Source organism: Tarenaya hassleriana, unplaced genomic scaffold, assembly GCF_000463585.1.
Source record: "Tarenaya hassleriana unplaced genomic scaffold, ASM46358v1 Cleome292, whole genome shotgun sequence".
NCBI lineage: Eukaryota > Viridiplantae > Streptophyta > Magnoliopsida > Brassicales > Cleomaceae > Tarenaya > Tarenaya hassleriana.
Window position 1 is genome coordinate 35,806 of NW_010966107.1, and position 15,612 is coordinate 51,417.

The 15,612-nt window shown below is 46.5% G+C and overlaps 1 protein-coding gene across 2 annotated transcripts; it reads right to left on the bottom strand.

The window, feature by feature from the left end:
- Nucleotides 1–371: 371 nt before the first annotated feature.
- LOC104818547 lies at nt 372–10,093 on the bottom strand. 2 transcript variants are annotated; one of them, XM_010548166.1, is made up of 2 exons: nt 8,662–10,093; nt 372–527 (listed from the first exon to the last, which is right to left on the bottom strand). In XM_010548166.1, the coding sequence occupies exon 1, from the start codon at nt 9,768–9,770 to the stop codon at nt 8,916–8,918; it is 855 nt and encodes a 284-aa protein (XP_010546468.1). In that variant the 5' UTR covers nt 9,771–10,093; the 3' UTR covers nt 372–527; nt 8,662–8,915. The 2 variants fall into 2 exon arrangements, with proteins under 2 accessions (XP_010546468.1, XP_010546467.1); XM_010548165.1 differs by having other exon boundaries at nt 8,557–10,093.
- Nucleotides 10,094–15,612: the final 5,519 nt, after the last annotated feature.

A 15,612-nucleotide genomic window follows, 5' to 3' on the forward strand; every position in this document is an offset into this window, starting at 1 on the left:
CTGCGAGAAAGTGGAGATAAGGTACCTCTTGTCCAATCCGTGATGAGGGCAGAGGCGCCGGTATCCAAGAAAACGATCCCAAATCTCGCGCAACGATTCATAAGGTTCCTACATAAAAGAGTTGATCTGTTGCTTTGCAAGCTGGGTTTTGCTAGCAGGAAAAAATCGCTGCATGAACTTCTCTTGCATCTAATCCCAAGAGAAAATGGAATCTGGTTGTGACACCCGTAACCCGTGTACAGTATACGGGTTGTGCCACATGGACAATATGTAATAAAATAATAGTTAACAAATTTGCGGAAGCGAAAAACGCGGAAAACAAAAACATTTTTAACTTAAATCAAAGTAGCAGCGGAAAGTACAACAAGCGATTAGTATCGCAAAACAACACATGTCCAAATAGTCATAATTAAACCGTACAAAATGTCGAAAAATACATATCCTTGGAGTTAGGAAACAAATCCCGTACATGATGCTGCTGCTCTCCAGTCGTCGTCGTCCGATGAGCTAGGCGTAATCCTCGTGATCTGGAAAAATATGAAACCACGAGGGCTAAGCACAACTGCTTAGTGAGTAGCCCGGGTTGAACCCGGAAATCCCGTTCTCAATGAGAACGGTACAATCGACATTTTCAGTAAAACACATGCAACGAATATATCCACACAAAAATCACATCAATGGCAAACACAAACACGCCCGTATGGAGTCCACCATAAGGCTTAGCCATATACCCTGGTCAAATCCATGACCAGGGGCGAATCCACGCCCGTCACTCGCGTGACGTTGGCCATCGCATCACATGCGATCTTGCGCGTCTCCTGCGCCCGTCACTCACGTGACTACCGATGTCGAGTCCACGACACAACGGAAATACAACACATCTCTGTGGAGTCCACCACAGGGTCCAGCCATAAACCCTAGTCAAATCCATGACTAGGGGCGAGTCCACGCCCGTCAAGTCCATGACGTTGGCCGTCGTGTCACACACGACAAAAACGTCGACGGTTGAGTCCACAACCGTCCACAATATCCCTATGGAGTCCACCATAGGGTCCAGCCATAAACCCTAGTCAAGTCCATGACTAGGGGCGAATCCACGCCCGTCAAGTCCATGACGTTGGCCGTCGTGTCACACACGACAAAAACGCGTCACAGACGCCCGTCAAGTCCATGACGGCGATGGTTGAGTCCACAACCATCTACAAACACAATCACGCTTAACTCGTACGCACGAGCAAGCTACACACATGGCACACGACGTGCAATATCCCCATGATACAACCACGCGTATCACGGTATCTGGTCCCTACCGGAATACCGTTCAACGCCATACAACTCTACCCGCAAGCAATCACACAACGATCCCTCGTAAATTGATATCACACATCTCACCACGTTACGCAACGTTTTAGTAAAACTCGTTCCGATTGATCCCAATCGCGAAGCCTGCTCTCTGTCGATGGTTCGGATCGCCCATAGTCACGTCCGGTCGGGCCCGGGTCAACCCCGAGGGTCGTTTTCCCTTCCCGGCCGAAGTCCAATTTTTTTCTAAGTCTCTGAGTCTGGTCTGGCGGACCGTCGTCTGGTCAGCCGGACCAGGTCTCCTTCTTCCCTGGTCCGCTCCGTCATTTTTGGTCCGGCAGTCCGAGAGAGAAACACGTCTGGTCCGGCGGACCAGGATTGGTCAGCCCCGGACCAGACTGTTCTTCCCCTCTCTCGGTCCCGTTCTTGGTCCGGCGGTGCGAGATTCGTCACAGTACGTCTGGACCGACCGACCAGGACTGGGCAACACCGGACCAGTATAACAGGCAATTCGTTCTTCTCGGTCCGTCGGTGCGCGGATTTTTCGAACACGTCTGGTCCGGCGGACCAGGACTGGTCCGGCGGACCAGGCCGTGTTTTTCTCTTGGTCCGACTTCCTTCTCTTGGTTCGGCGGACCGCGTGACCGCGGAACACGTCTGGTCAGCCGGACCAGGGTATGGTCCGGCGGACCAGGCGTGTATTTTCCTCGGTCCGCCTTCTCTTCCCGTGGCTCGGCGGACTGCACGTGTTTTCCAGTCCTGGTCCGGAGCTGACCACGCCTGGTCCGGCGGACCGGGACTGGAGCCTTCTTCTTCCTCGCGTTTTTCTCCGATTTCAGTCCGATTTTTCTCACCCGAATCAATTCGGGGTGGCTTCTAAATACCAATTAAACATGCATTTACATCCCTAGACATGTTCTAAGCCTCAACACGCAAAGAAAATCTCGAATGCACCATTAAACATTGAAAACGAGATTGCACAAATCCAACTCAAGCCACTCACCTTGTTCTTGAGTTGGTCCGAGCTCGGGAGAGTTCCTCGCGGCTCCACACGGCGTGAGAAGCTCCGGGACACGTCTGGGCACGTCCCTCTTGGTCTCACCGAGCTCCCCTTGCCTCGATTCGTCTCCTTTCTCCCCCTTTCTCTCGTTTTTTCTTCTCCCTCACCTTGCTCCCGAAATGGATTTGAGAGAGGGTTGAGAGCTCGTTTTCTTCTGGTGTAGGGGGCGAATTGGTCTCCTCTCAGGTCCAAGGGCGAGCCTGCAACCTTATCAAGGCGTGGGAGGCGGCAGGACGACAGTCAACTCGCGGACTCAGGCGAAACTCGCGCCCCAAGACTGCAAGATGGCGAGCTGGAGATTCTGTCGAGTCCCGGTCCGGCCGACCAGGAGTTGGTCCGGCGGACCGGGCTCAGTTTATTTTTTTTTTTCCGATTTTCTTCTCCCAGTCCGCCTTTCCCTTTTTTTTTTCTTTCTTCGTTCCTTCCCGATTCTTCCCGCGTGTGTCGATCCTCGTGCCTCTCCTCGGCATTGTACTCTTTATTTTTGGTGATTTCATGACATCTCTATTTAATTATTTATTTTTAAATAATTAAATATTAAATCGGGATTCGGGGTATTACACTGGTGGCAGTGTGTAGAGCCATTCTAATGCATCGTCCATTAGAGAGAATGGAAAAGCCATTAGCATAAGTGACTCATCGGTGACTCCTTGAACCGTCTTCACAGACTGGCATAGCAGTTTGAATCGAGTCAGATGGGGAATTGGATCTTCATTAGGTCTGCCCCTAAATGCCGATGAACTGAGCATACTGATGAATGTCGGCTGGAATTCAAATTTATTGCGATCGATATCGGGCCGGCGAATGCATGAGAGCTATTGAGTGTACTTGGGCTGAAGATATGCCCCATAAATGTCATTGTCATTCTCGACAGCTAAAGCACGTTCCTCCATCTTCTTCTGTTGTTTCTTCTTCTTCCGAATGCGTTTGGCGGATTTCTCGATTTCTGGATCAAAGGGGACTAGGTTATCAGGCCCAGAACTCCTGGTTATACACCGAAAAAACCTACACACCAGAAAAATAGGACAAAGAACTAGAATAGATCAGGAACGGGATAAAAGTAATCGAGAAAGGATCTCGATTCAAAGGAATCTCTATCCTAGTGCTAAACTATTCCCCGACAACGGCGCCAAAAACGTGATCACGCAAATCTAGGTGTATAAATGAGCTCAAGTAATAAAGACCTAGATACAGCGAATACCGCAAGGATACGGATCAACTGTAGTACCAGGGTCGAACACAAGGAATAGTTAACACTAAGAAAAAGACTCGACTAAGATTCGGATCAGCGAATAGCAGATGAAACAAATGATTATCGAAAATAAAGTAATAAACAAACTAAGTAAATCAGATAACTAAACCACTGTAACTTCGGGATAACCTTAACGCGCAGGGATTGTTTCTAAGGATAGAGAATCTACGAATATCGAACTCTAATCGGGGATCTCAAGTTCTAATATCAGATTTGGCTCTCTCAAGTCCTAAATCCACTATCCAATAATTTAACCTATCGATCTCTACCTAATAGATTAAAATATCAAATGCATTAACGATCACTATCACAGTTCCTAAACCGATTAACCTATCTCTTAATAGTCTTAATCAATTCATTCAATGAATTCGTTCCGAATCTAATCTCAACTCTCGTTGCAAATCAGAATCTAAAATCAATCAATCAACTTGCCAAGAAGATCAAAAGCAATAAACTCAATTCAATTAAACCGCTAAGTATCGATAACGTAGTCTCGGAAAATAAAAACCAAACAAATCCCTACAAGGTTAAATCCCTAGCTACAGTGAAACGACTACTCACTACCCATAACAACAAATGAGTTCAAATCAATAAGAAGAAACATAGAAACAGATAAGAAGACTCGCAGCGATCTCTCGACAATGATTCTTTAATCTCTGCTCCCGGGAAACTCCGTCTTGATTCTCTCTCGAGTTCTCTGGCTTCTACTGTGATCTCTCGATGATTTCTGAAGCCCATGACCTCCTCTATTTATTTCTTTGGCTGCTAGGCTTCTTTCCATTCCGAAAACGGAAGTTCGGATGCAAAAATAGGAAGTTTTCTCGAAACGTAACATGGCCGTGTTGAATGTCAACACGGTCCGTGTCAATTATCTGACCAAACTTCTGCGCTTCTGCACGGGCTGGACGCGGGCGAGTTGCGGGTCGAACGGCCGTGTTCGACGTCGACACGGTCCGTGCAGAATGTCTGTAAGAATTTTTTCGTTCCCTTGCTTTTGCACGGCCGTGTTTGAACTCGACATGGCCATGTAAAAGTGCAACTCGAGCTGGAAGGGTCTTTATCGTTCTGTTCCGGTCCAATGTGCTCCGAAGTCCTCGATTATGCTCCTCTGGTATCCATAATGCGACTATTACCTGTCCAATCACCAAAGAATGCGGAGGAAGCAAAAACCAGTGCTGAATTGATCCTAAAGGTCTAATAACGCATAAAACTGAGGCGAAACCGATGGACAGTGGGCTATGAAATAGAGGATAAAATCGTGTTATCAACCGACCAGTCCACATCTCGAGGGAAGACCAAAATTTTTGGTTCTTCGTTTCACGATCTGATTTAAGCAATAATTGCTTAATCCGATCACTTATAATTCAGAATGACATGATTCATTCTTATGGATGGTCCATAGTGAATGAATACATGTAACTTAATCAAGATATTATATATGCTTGATTGAATGAGAGCTTCGGGATTGGGATTACGTAACCGAATGGATGGTCTATTCGGATTATGTAATACACCTGATCAAGGAACAATAGTTGATCATTGATTTGATTGGTACAATCGTTGCATCTAAACCGGTTAGATCTAGGAGATCTACGAGTAAAGCACTTGTCAAGGCCTCGATCGTACGTGTCATGGGTCATGCCAAAGCTGTGTGTTCCATGCTATCTTGGTGAGACAAGATGGAGAAATGGTGGTTCTCATAGCTTGAAAGTATATGCTTGATCTAAGTGTGGTTTAAAATCCCTCTTATGTAATGCGAAACTTGTACCTTCCATTACTAGAGCACTTGTCAAGGCATCGATCGTCCGTATCACAGATCATGCCAAAGTTGAGCGTGCTAGATTATCTTAGGGAGGCAAGGTGGGAAATCATGGTTCCCACAACTTGAATATGGTTTAGCTTAGGTTAACTTGTCAAGTTTAACTTGAGACTTAACGGTACAGATGAGATGAGTATGCAATGATATTTGGTATCATGGTCTCATAAAGGATCTAGGAGTCACATTGGATGTGATTGATATTAGATGTCTACCTAAATAACATAAGGCTGAGTGTAACAACTCATTCTTATGTGAAATATGGATCTTAGTCCCATATAGAAAATTATTATAGGGTTATTTTGCTTTATGGGAGTATAGCTCGTATATGCATCTATGTTGTCATTGATTGGTGATGGATGATCATTTGCGTGACGAGTCTTAAATTTGTAACCCGAAACACAACTAATCCGCAAGTATACGGATATCGTAGTATCGGGGTCGAACACAATGACTTAAGCGGTTAAGCTAGGAATCGACTAAAACTAGAAAAATGGTAAAAATAAAATTTGAGAATTGTTTTTGGTGGTTTTCAAGGTTGCAGAAAATTTAATGGAAGAAATAAAACCGAAGCAAATAATAATTCAAGAAAAGATAATCGATGGGAAAGGTTATGGGAATCGGGTTTCACCGATCATGCAAGGATGCCGTAAGGAACCTAGATCATGCTTGTTCTAAGTGAGGGATTCGAAGACTAAGGTCGGATTCGGTTCTTTCGACCCGAAAATCCGCTATCCAAGAGAGCACTCTATCCACTTTCATGGCTTAGAGTGAAATTCCCGAATGCATTAAATTCCCTTGTCACGATCCTAGATTGAATTGAACCGAATTCCTTCGCATTCAATCTCAACCCATTTCAATGAATGCACCAAGAATCAAGAATCCATGTCTCCATGAAATTCTCAATCATAAATTCTATCCATAGGATTTTCATCCAATGGGAAGCATTAAAGACTATTCATTAAACTCTAGCAATCAAACCCAAACAATTGCATCACTCAATTCAACAAATCCTAGGTTTCCCTAAACATTCATTCAAGAGAGATGAGAGATAATCATGAAGAACAAAATTCCATTCATTGCAAGTGTTTGAAAGCATAAACAAGACACAATCTGGGGTCCAAAGGTTAAGACAAGCATCCTTACATGAGGGCTAATCCTTCATCCCACAACAAGAAACTACTCACTACTCATGTTCAAGAACACCAAAATAGCTAGAGGAAACATAGAGGGAAAGGGAAAGAGAGATGCTCAATAGAATCTTCAATCTTCAAGCCAAAGCAAACTCCTCAAGATTTTGGCCCTAGGTCTTCTGGAGGAGAGAAAATCGCCGCCCCTTACTTTCCCCAAATCGAGCCCTCCTGCCAAAGTCCGAAAAATTCGGACTTAATTAGTTCCAGGTCACGCGGTCAGCCAGACCAAGGTTGGGTCCGGCGGACCGGGAGTAAATGAAGCACGAGAACGCGGTGCAAAATGGTCCTGGTCCGGCTGACCAAGATTGGTCAGCTCCGGACCAGGTCTTCAGAAGGCTCCCGCGGCTGACTGGGCGAGAGACTGGCGGACTGGGGAGTGGCTAAGGCGGTCTGGTCCAGCGGACCTAGGTAGATCAACTCCGGACCAGTTGTTCTTTGGGTCTAGTCAGGACGTTCGGCTCGGAGTCCGCTGGCTGACTGAAGCTCGTGATCTTGGTCCGGCTGATCAGAACTGATCATGTCCGAACCAGACGTTATTTTTTCTTGGTCAGCTCAGCTAGGTCGGAGCGTGCAGGCGGATTGGAGATTCTTCTATTGGTTCGGGTCCGACCAGCCGTGGTCAGCCCCAGACGGATGAATTCTTCATTTTCTTCCTCGTCTCCTCCCCTCTCTCGGTTGAATCAACCGTCCCCGATTGGTCCGCCGAAGTACACTGCAGTCAGGGGCGGACCAATAGCTGTTTTCTCCGTTTCCTGCCGAATTTCTGCGTTGTGCTTTCGAGGTCCTGTCAAACTTAAGAAATGGTCCCAAGACCCTAGAATGGCTCTAAAAATGCCTAAGAATGTGTGGAAACCGTTAGGAAACCAAAGGCATACTCGTATAAAATTCATATAAAATCCGAGTCATCAAATCCCCCAGACTTAAATCTTTGCTCGTCCTCGAGCAAATAAAATCAATGAAACACAAAGCCTGAGAAGGACGGTGAGATAGAAATCGGTCTTTAATGAGTTTCAAGATCTAGTTGCGTGTCCACTGCTCAACTTATGGGAGTAGAATCGAATCTGGACTACTCTTGTTATTCTCTCTTGTCAGCTAAACTTTCATAAGTATGGGGTTTTTATGTCGTCCTTAGTCTACCATAAGAGTAATTCCAACTTCCAAGCACTCTCCTAAACCTACTTACCGTTTTCCTCCTCTAAGATATGTTGTCTCCTCATTTATTTTGTTCGCAAATTTTTTTTTTCTCAAGAAAGTGCTAAGAGAAGTAATATCCCGAGTTCCTAGGACGTTGAAGTTGACAAGTGTCTCCGCTTTTGCTTTTCTCTAATGATCATGACAACACTTGTCCCACAACTTATACCCGAACCGTCGACGCACTCATGTCATCGAATGATTTTCATTAACGATATAGTGACAACGAAGTGTTGGGATGTATATACTTTCTTCGCTTATTCCTACAACGTTCTTTCCAAGAGACTATCTATCCTATGGGAGAAGCTTCGGGAACGGCTTTAGAGAGATATTTAACCTAGGTTTGGTCGGTCCTACTCTTTGGCATACCTAAAGACAACAATATACCCCACAACCTAGAATCGCAAGCATCAAAGAGAGGGTTCACTATTCATCTATCATCGACAATCTACTCGAACACCTAGAGGTCTAAGTCCAAATCGCTAAGCAATCTCTAAGCAGCTATCACCATCATCTCATCATCGATCAATCTCAACTCAAAACGATTTATGCAATGCATATTCTCCTACATGTTCTAGACCTATATGTAACAAATGCAATGCAATGCTAGGTGGTGTCTATATGTACAAGTGCAAGAAATGCAAGTGTGGAATGCATCTATAGTGAGAAATCATTTTTTTTATGTGCAAGTGGATGTATGAATGCACTCTAAAAGGGACTTGTAGCGATGTTAGATGCTCACCCCCCAGACTTGAATGAGACACTGTCCGCGGTGTACTCGAATCCGAAGGGGTGGAATATGTGGAATATGAAAGAATTTGATCGAAGTGGAGGGTTAATGTGTAACCTTGGTGCCCAAGGTCGAAAAGTGCCTCCTTGCATTCCACTTTTGATGTATTCCACATTGTGTGTTGTCTTTTGTTCCGAGTCGGGATTCAACCTTAGATAAGAGCTTAAAACACACAAAGACCAAGTGAATCCGATAACAATTAAGCGTACAAGACAACATAGCAAACTAACAACGCACGTCATAGGTCCGAAAATGCAGAAGTGAAAAAGGGAAAGGAAAAGAAAAAGGTCCTGATGCAATCTCTGGTGACTCTACTGTGTTCCGACGTGGTCGGTCTCCATGTGATCGGTGTCGCCCGGTGGTGGTGGTGAACGGCTGCGTGGTGCCCTCGGTGAGTATGACACATCTGGAAAGTAGGACTGCTGCGGTCTGTAAGCATGGCCGGGGTAAGGGTAGTCTGGTGGGAGAGGGACTGGCTGTACGATGTTCTGCATCCTCGTCGCATAGGTGGAATCGTACCGGCGGTTCACTTCTGTCTGGTAGAAGTGGTAATGTCCAAACTGCGTGCGCATAGCCGTTATAGAGCCCTCTAGGCTGCCCAAACGATGATCGTATGAGTCTAGCTGGCCATCGATGGTGTCCATGCGGTGACCAACGATATCAAATCCCTGACGTATAAAATCTCTGAGATCCCGTATGTCCTCCTGGGATGCTGGTACAAAAGATGAGGAGGCGTCCCCAGTATGGTCATGTGGCTGTGGAGACTGAGATGAAGCTCTCTCTCTGTGACGTCGACGGGGTGGTGGTGCGGGCACGGCTGGTGCCTCCTCTCTGTCTATCTGGAACCGTAGACCCTGTATGGTGAAGGGAGGAAGGGGGTCCATAGGTAGACGAACTGTCCTCTTCCTCTCTTCAATATCAATATAGCGCCAGTGAGGTCCTCCAGTCGTGCTAGTGTCGATCGCCCTCTTCGCGCTGAGCATGGCGAGACGTAAGTCTGGGTACCCTATCGGTTTCTGCCACTGGAAACCCAGGATGATGCCCACTCTCCTAGCTATTATGGGCACTATTCCTCCCTGGTAGATGGGTACCCTGGTGAACTGCTTCGCCTGTGATATCTCGTGAAGGTGGATAGCCACCCTCGAGGCTAGGTCAAGGCGAGACATGCCCAATCATCTCCGTCGAACGCGTCACGGAGTGCTCGTCTAAGCAGACACAACTCAATGGTCTTGATATTCCCCTGCTCGCCACGAGTAAACAGCACTCCCGCAATAAACATGTGCAAGATACGTACCGCGGGGTGTCGAATCCTGGTCGACTTGCTCTTCCCCGTCTCAAACTCACCTGACCCAATAGTGGTCCAGAACTCCTGTAGTGCATCAGGGTCGATCGAAGGGTGAGTCTGTCTTGTCCCTCGTGGGACGCCCAAGATCTCGGCAAAATCTGCCATGGTGAGGCAGTGGCGGCGACCGGCTAGCTGGAACGTCATGTAACCTGTCTCTCGTGGGACGCCCAAGATCTCAACAAAATCTGCCATGGTGAGGCAGTGGCGGCGACCGGCTAGCTAGAACGTCATGTAACCGCCCTCTACAGACCCATTTCTGGGTAGCCAACATCTATACATGGCAAAGAACTCGAGGGTCAGCGTGGTGTGCGTCTCCTCCCATGCCTCGAACAGTCTATCCCAACCCAACTAGTGGAATAGGTACCGCACGCTCTCATATAGGCCGAGCTGCTCGATCTCGCGGCTGATGAACTTAGATGGCGAAGCTCCCATCTGGTTCAGTGTCCGATATAAGCTCTCTTCCTCGGGGGAGAAACCAACTCCGTATAGAGGGACAATGTCATCCTCAACAATAGGCTCGAGGTCAGTAAGCTCCGTGATCGCTCCCTCTGGTATGGGCGATCGGGTAAACTTCGGGCGTCTGTCTTTGTGACTCGTGGGGGCCATCTGCAAAAAAGGAAGCAGCATATTCGACTAAGTTCACACGAGTCAACAAATAGCGAAAAATCATGTATCACCTACATTCTGCCCGAGTCAGAATAAATCTGATCCGTCTGACCGAAATAAGCGTGAAAAATCAATGTCCGAAGGGTGTGGTCCGGCCCTGACCAAGGCTGGTCCACCGGACTGGAAAATTTCTGCAGAATTGGAGTTTCAGTGCTGGTCTGGAGCTGACCGTGTCTGGTCCGTCGGACCAACAGCACTTGCGCCGTCTTCTTATTCTTCGCGAGTCTCGGTCCGTCGGACCAAGTCCGCCGGACCGGGACTGAGTTTCGTGAAGTTCCGCCATTTTCGAGCTTCCAAGCTCAAAATCGGACCAAATTTCTCCGTAAAACTCATAGATCTCAACTAGTCTAGGACTATCATGCATGAATCTAGCCTTAAAACCTTGAAAACCTAGAAATCTAGGAGATCCGAACGTTACCTCTTCGGTGGAAATTCGAAAATGGAGAGGGAAGGAGAGAGAGAGTGAGAGTCGGGGGAGAGAGAGGCGAGCTTCCGGCGAGATGAGGACGCCGGCGACAGTGGGCGGCGGCGTGGCGAGCGGAATTGGCGGTTGTGTGCTCCGGCGGAGTGAGCGAGAGAGAGAAGTCTGATCACACGGGTTTTTCACCGATTTTATAACGTCATGCATCACAATTCTTCTCTCATTCTAGGCATTATAAGACGTTAGATGGCCATGGGTAGGTTGCTTTACTTGTTTTTCCTTGCAGGAAGACTCCACGATGAATCCTCACGAAGCGGGCACGGAAGAACAAGAATTCGAGAAGGCTCGGGAAGCTCAAACAAAATGAGCGAACCGCCCATTTTATGGGCGGTCGCTCGTTTTGAGAGCGGTCGCTCGTTTTGAGAGCAGTCGCTCATTTTATGAGCGATCGCTTGCTTTTTCGCGTGTGCAGAGGAAAATGAGGGACCCGCCTGAAAAATGAGCGACCCTCCCGAAAAATGAGCGACCCGCCCGAAAAATGAGAGACCCGCCCGAAAAATGGGCGACCGCCTGAAATCAAAATCGGCCCAAAAAGGAAAAGCCCGTGTTTTGAGGAGAAAACCTAATTCTGGACTTTCAGAAAAAGGGGAGTTTGAGGATAGAGAAACCAGGCTACACACTTTGGGAGAGACTTGACTTGGAAGAGGAGAAAAGGGGGATTTTGGAGATCAAGAGAAGCATTTTGGAGGAGAAGACACCATTGAAGACCATTTTGAGCATTTCTTCTCCTTTTCTATGTTTCTCTACTTTGCTTTCTGTTTTGAAACCCTAGATATGGTGTAGTGACTTTGTTGTGGGTGAGAGATCCCCACTTTTGTATGAACACCTATGCTTATCTATGATGCTTTGGAGTTTTCTTCCATTGGTTTGATGTTTTGTGTTTAATGCTATTGATTTGGTTGAAACCCTAATTGATATGATTGTAGAACACATTGATTATAGGGATATGGGAATGATGTTTGGAACCAAATGTCAAATGAGTGAGTTATTCATATTGGGAGATGGCTTAGCTTACTTAGGGTTCATGATGGGGTACATTAATGCATCTAGAGATCATTTGGATCATTGGGAAATGGGTGAATCGATTCTCTAGGTAGTGAGTTTAAGCTTGGGAGAGACAAACTCTAGAGGAAGTGTTTGAAACCCCCAATTGGAAGATAAACCCATAGGCATTGTAGCATCACTAACCGTCCATGCGAATCTTGAGGGATCCCGAACCTACAACGCCTCAAACCATCGTTTACGAACCGTTAATTTTAATTGCTTTCTTGTATTCCGACACTTATCACAAACCACATTTTTACTTGACCACCTAATCTAGCTTAGAGATAGACTAATACATCCTAGTCCTCGTGTTCGACCCCGATACTGCAACTACCGTATACTTGCGGAAAGTGGTACGAATCGGGTAACTAAATATAAGACTCGGTGCGTGCGGCACCAAGTTTTTGGCGCCGTTGCCGGGGACTAGGCGTTTTCATTTTCATGTCTACGGGAAATGTTTCCCGTTCTCTGACAAGCATCGCATGAGGAGACAAACTGATGTATATCTCTGAATAACGTGGGCCAATAAAATCCAGCCTGTAAAATCTTCGCAACGGTTTTCGATGTAGCAAAATGCCCGACGTAATCAGAAGAATGGCAATGGACGATGACGTTCTGAATCTCCTCTTCTGGTATACATCGCCTAAATATCCCATCCTTTCCTCGCTTGAAGAGAAAAGGTTCATCCCAATAGTAATCTCGAACATCATGAAGGAATTTCTTCCTTCCATTGTAGTTCAGCTCCGGAGGAATCAGTCGGCCCACCAGATAATTCACGAAGTCTGCGTACCACGGAGCCTCAGAGTGGATTGAAATGGTCATGACATACTCATCTCGTAACGAATCATTAATGGGCAAAGAGCTCGGGATTTCAAGCCGTGATAAATGATCCGCTACACCATTTTGAGTCCCTTTCCTATCCCTGATCTCAAGATCGAACTCTTGTAGCAGAAGAGTCCATCTGATGAGCCTAGGCTTGGCATCTTTCTTGGACAAAAGGTACCGGAGAGTTGCGTGATCCGTGTAGACTATCACTTATGATCCGACTAGATAGGATCTAAACTTCTCAAAAGCAAAGAAAATGGCAAGCATCTCCTTCTCAGTGGTGGTGTAGTTGATCGGAGCATCGTCTAGAGTGCGGCTAGCATAGTAAATGGCATGCAATCGCTTGTTCTTCCGCTGACCCAAAACTGCTCCAACAGTGTAGTCGCTGGCGTCGCACATGATCTCAAAAGAAAGACTCCAATCAGGAGGGTGAATAATCGGCGGAGATACCAAGGACTTTTTCGGAGTTTGGAACGCGGCATTACATTCTGCAGTGTAGATAAACGGCGCATCCTTACAAAGCAAGTCGGTGAGCGGCTTCGAGATTTTTGAGAAGTCTTTGATAAACCTCTTATAAAACCCCGCATGGCCCAAGAAACTGCGGATAGCTCTGACATTATGCGGTGGTGGCAGTTTCTCGATCACCTCAACTTTGGCCTTGTCAACCTCAATCCCCTTCTCTGAGATCTTATGGCCCAAAACAATCCCTTCTCGGACCATGAAATGGCACTTCTCTCAGTTGAGTACCAGATTCGCCTGTGAGCACCTGTCTAACACTCGAGAAAATTCATCAAACACATGTCGAAGGAGGGTCCATGAACGGAGAAATCGTCCATAAACACCTCCATTGACTCCTCAATCACATCGGAAAATATGGACATCATGCACCGTTGGAATGTCGCCGGAGCGTTACACAATCCAAACGGCATGCGACGATAGGCATAAGTTCCGTACGGGCAAGTAAATGTAGTTTTCTAATGATCATTAGGATGAATGGGGATCTGAAAAAAACCTGAGTACCCGTCGAGAAAACAGAAGTACGAGTGTAAGACGAGGCGTTCTAGCATCTGGTCGATGAATGGCAGTGGAAAATGGTCCTTCCTTGTGTTGGCGTTCAGTTTGCGATAGTCAATACACATGCGCCAACCGATCACCGTTCTCGTCGGAATGAGCTCGTTCTTTTCGTTGGTGACCACCGTAATTCCTCCCTTCTTCGGAACGACATGTACAGGACTCACCCAATGGCTATCAGAGATAGAAAAAATGATACCTGCGTCTAGGAGCTTCATTATCTCTTTCTTCACCACTTCTTGCAGCATCGGGTTGAGGCGTCGTTGATGCTCAATGGAGGTTTTGGACTCATCCTCCAGATGGATCCTGTGCATTCAAAGGGAAGGGTTGATTCCTTTGATGTCCGCGATTGTATACCATATGACCTTCCTAAGCTCTTTGTTGGGTTTTTCTGGGATCTCAAGAGCGAATCTAATTCCTAAGAGATCAGTTCTAGGGTTTGCGCAGCGGATGTAAAACAAAAATTTTGATGAAACCCTAAAACCTATCATGCATGATCTTGTAGAAACGTTAGAACGCTTACCTCAATCGATCCGGGGCCTGTATCAATTGATGTGTTCGTCCGATCACTGTAGGCAGGAAGAATACCTTGCCCTCTACATGTATCCACACGGCGGAAAGGATTCCAACGGTTGGAACTTGTCTGCTAGGACTGAAGAACGCTTTCTTCTTTGCGCAAGGGTTTCAGGGATCTTTCTCTTAGCTTTCTCACTCTCCAAACCTCTCCCTAGGGTCTGAAAATCGTGCCAAGAGAGTTAGGAGGAGTTTTTCCAAGTTAATTCCCCTTAAACCCCTAATTAGAGCGAGTTTAGTAAATCCCGATGTCTGGACCGATCGGTCTGGAACAATTTCCGGACCGAGTGACTCTCACACGTTACCTCTGGACCGACCGGTCTACGTCTAGACCGATCGGTCTAGACCTTCTGGACCGGTCGGTCTGGCCTCTGCTCCACCGGGATTTTCTCGTCTCTTCTCGCGCATTCGTCCTTTCCTGTGTGTGTGACCCTGTAGGCTCATCCGATATAGCAGTATAACACGAAATCTCTTATTTCGGTTACATAAGTCATAGGCGGTCTCTAGCAAGACACTATGACTATCTATCTCGAATAGAGTTTGTTCGTGATCCTACGAACGCCAGTGATGATTCCGTTTGATGATTCTTTTGTATCACGATATCATATGTCGAATATAAGGCATGGACAAGCCACCTTATCTGATTCGACTGCTTTCTCGTTCACTGAGTTCGACTGTCGTAAATAGACGACATTCGTCTATAGTGCGGCCACCCATTTCTACAGTCTCGCTCACACGAGGGGCCCAGCGATATCTCTCTCTTTTACGAGAGGTACAAATCCCGTCTTGACTATCTACAATCCAGCACATGATTCGTTTCGTACCTGATACACGCCTTTACAGTCCTCCTGTTACGCAGGACGTTTGACGTAATCAAAGTACGCAACTCCTCATGTTGGATTCCGTAGATATCTCAGGTCTTAGGATCCAATCATGGAACCGTCATATGAGATTCAAGTCATGACGCTATGACAGTGATCGTATCCAATACCTATGATCATCT

Excerpts from the sequence above, each read along its gene's own strand:
- LOC104818547 (XM_010548166.1), bottom strand. The coding sequence starts at position 9,770 with ATGTCTCGCCTTGACCTAGCCTCGAGGGTGGCTATCCACCTTCACGAG.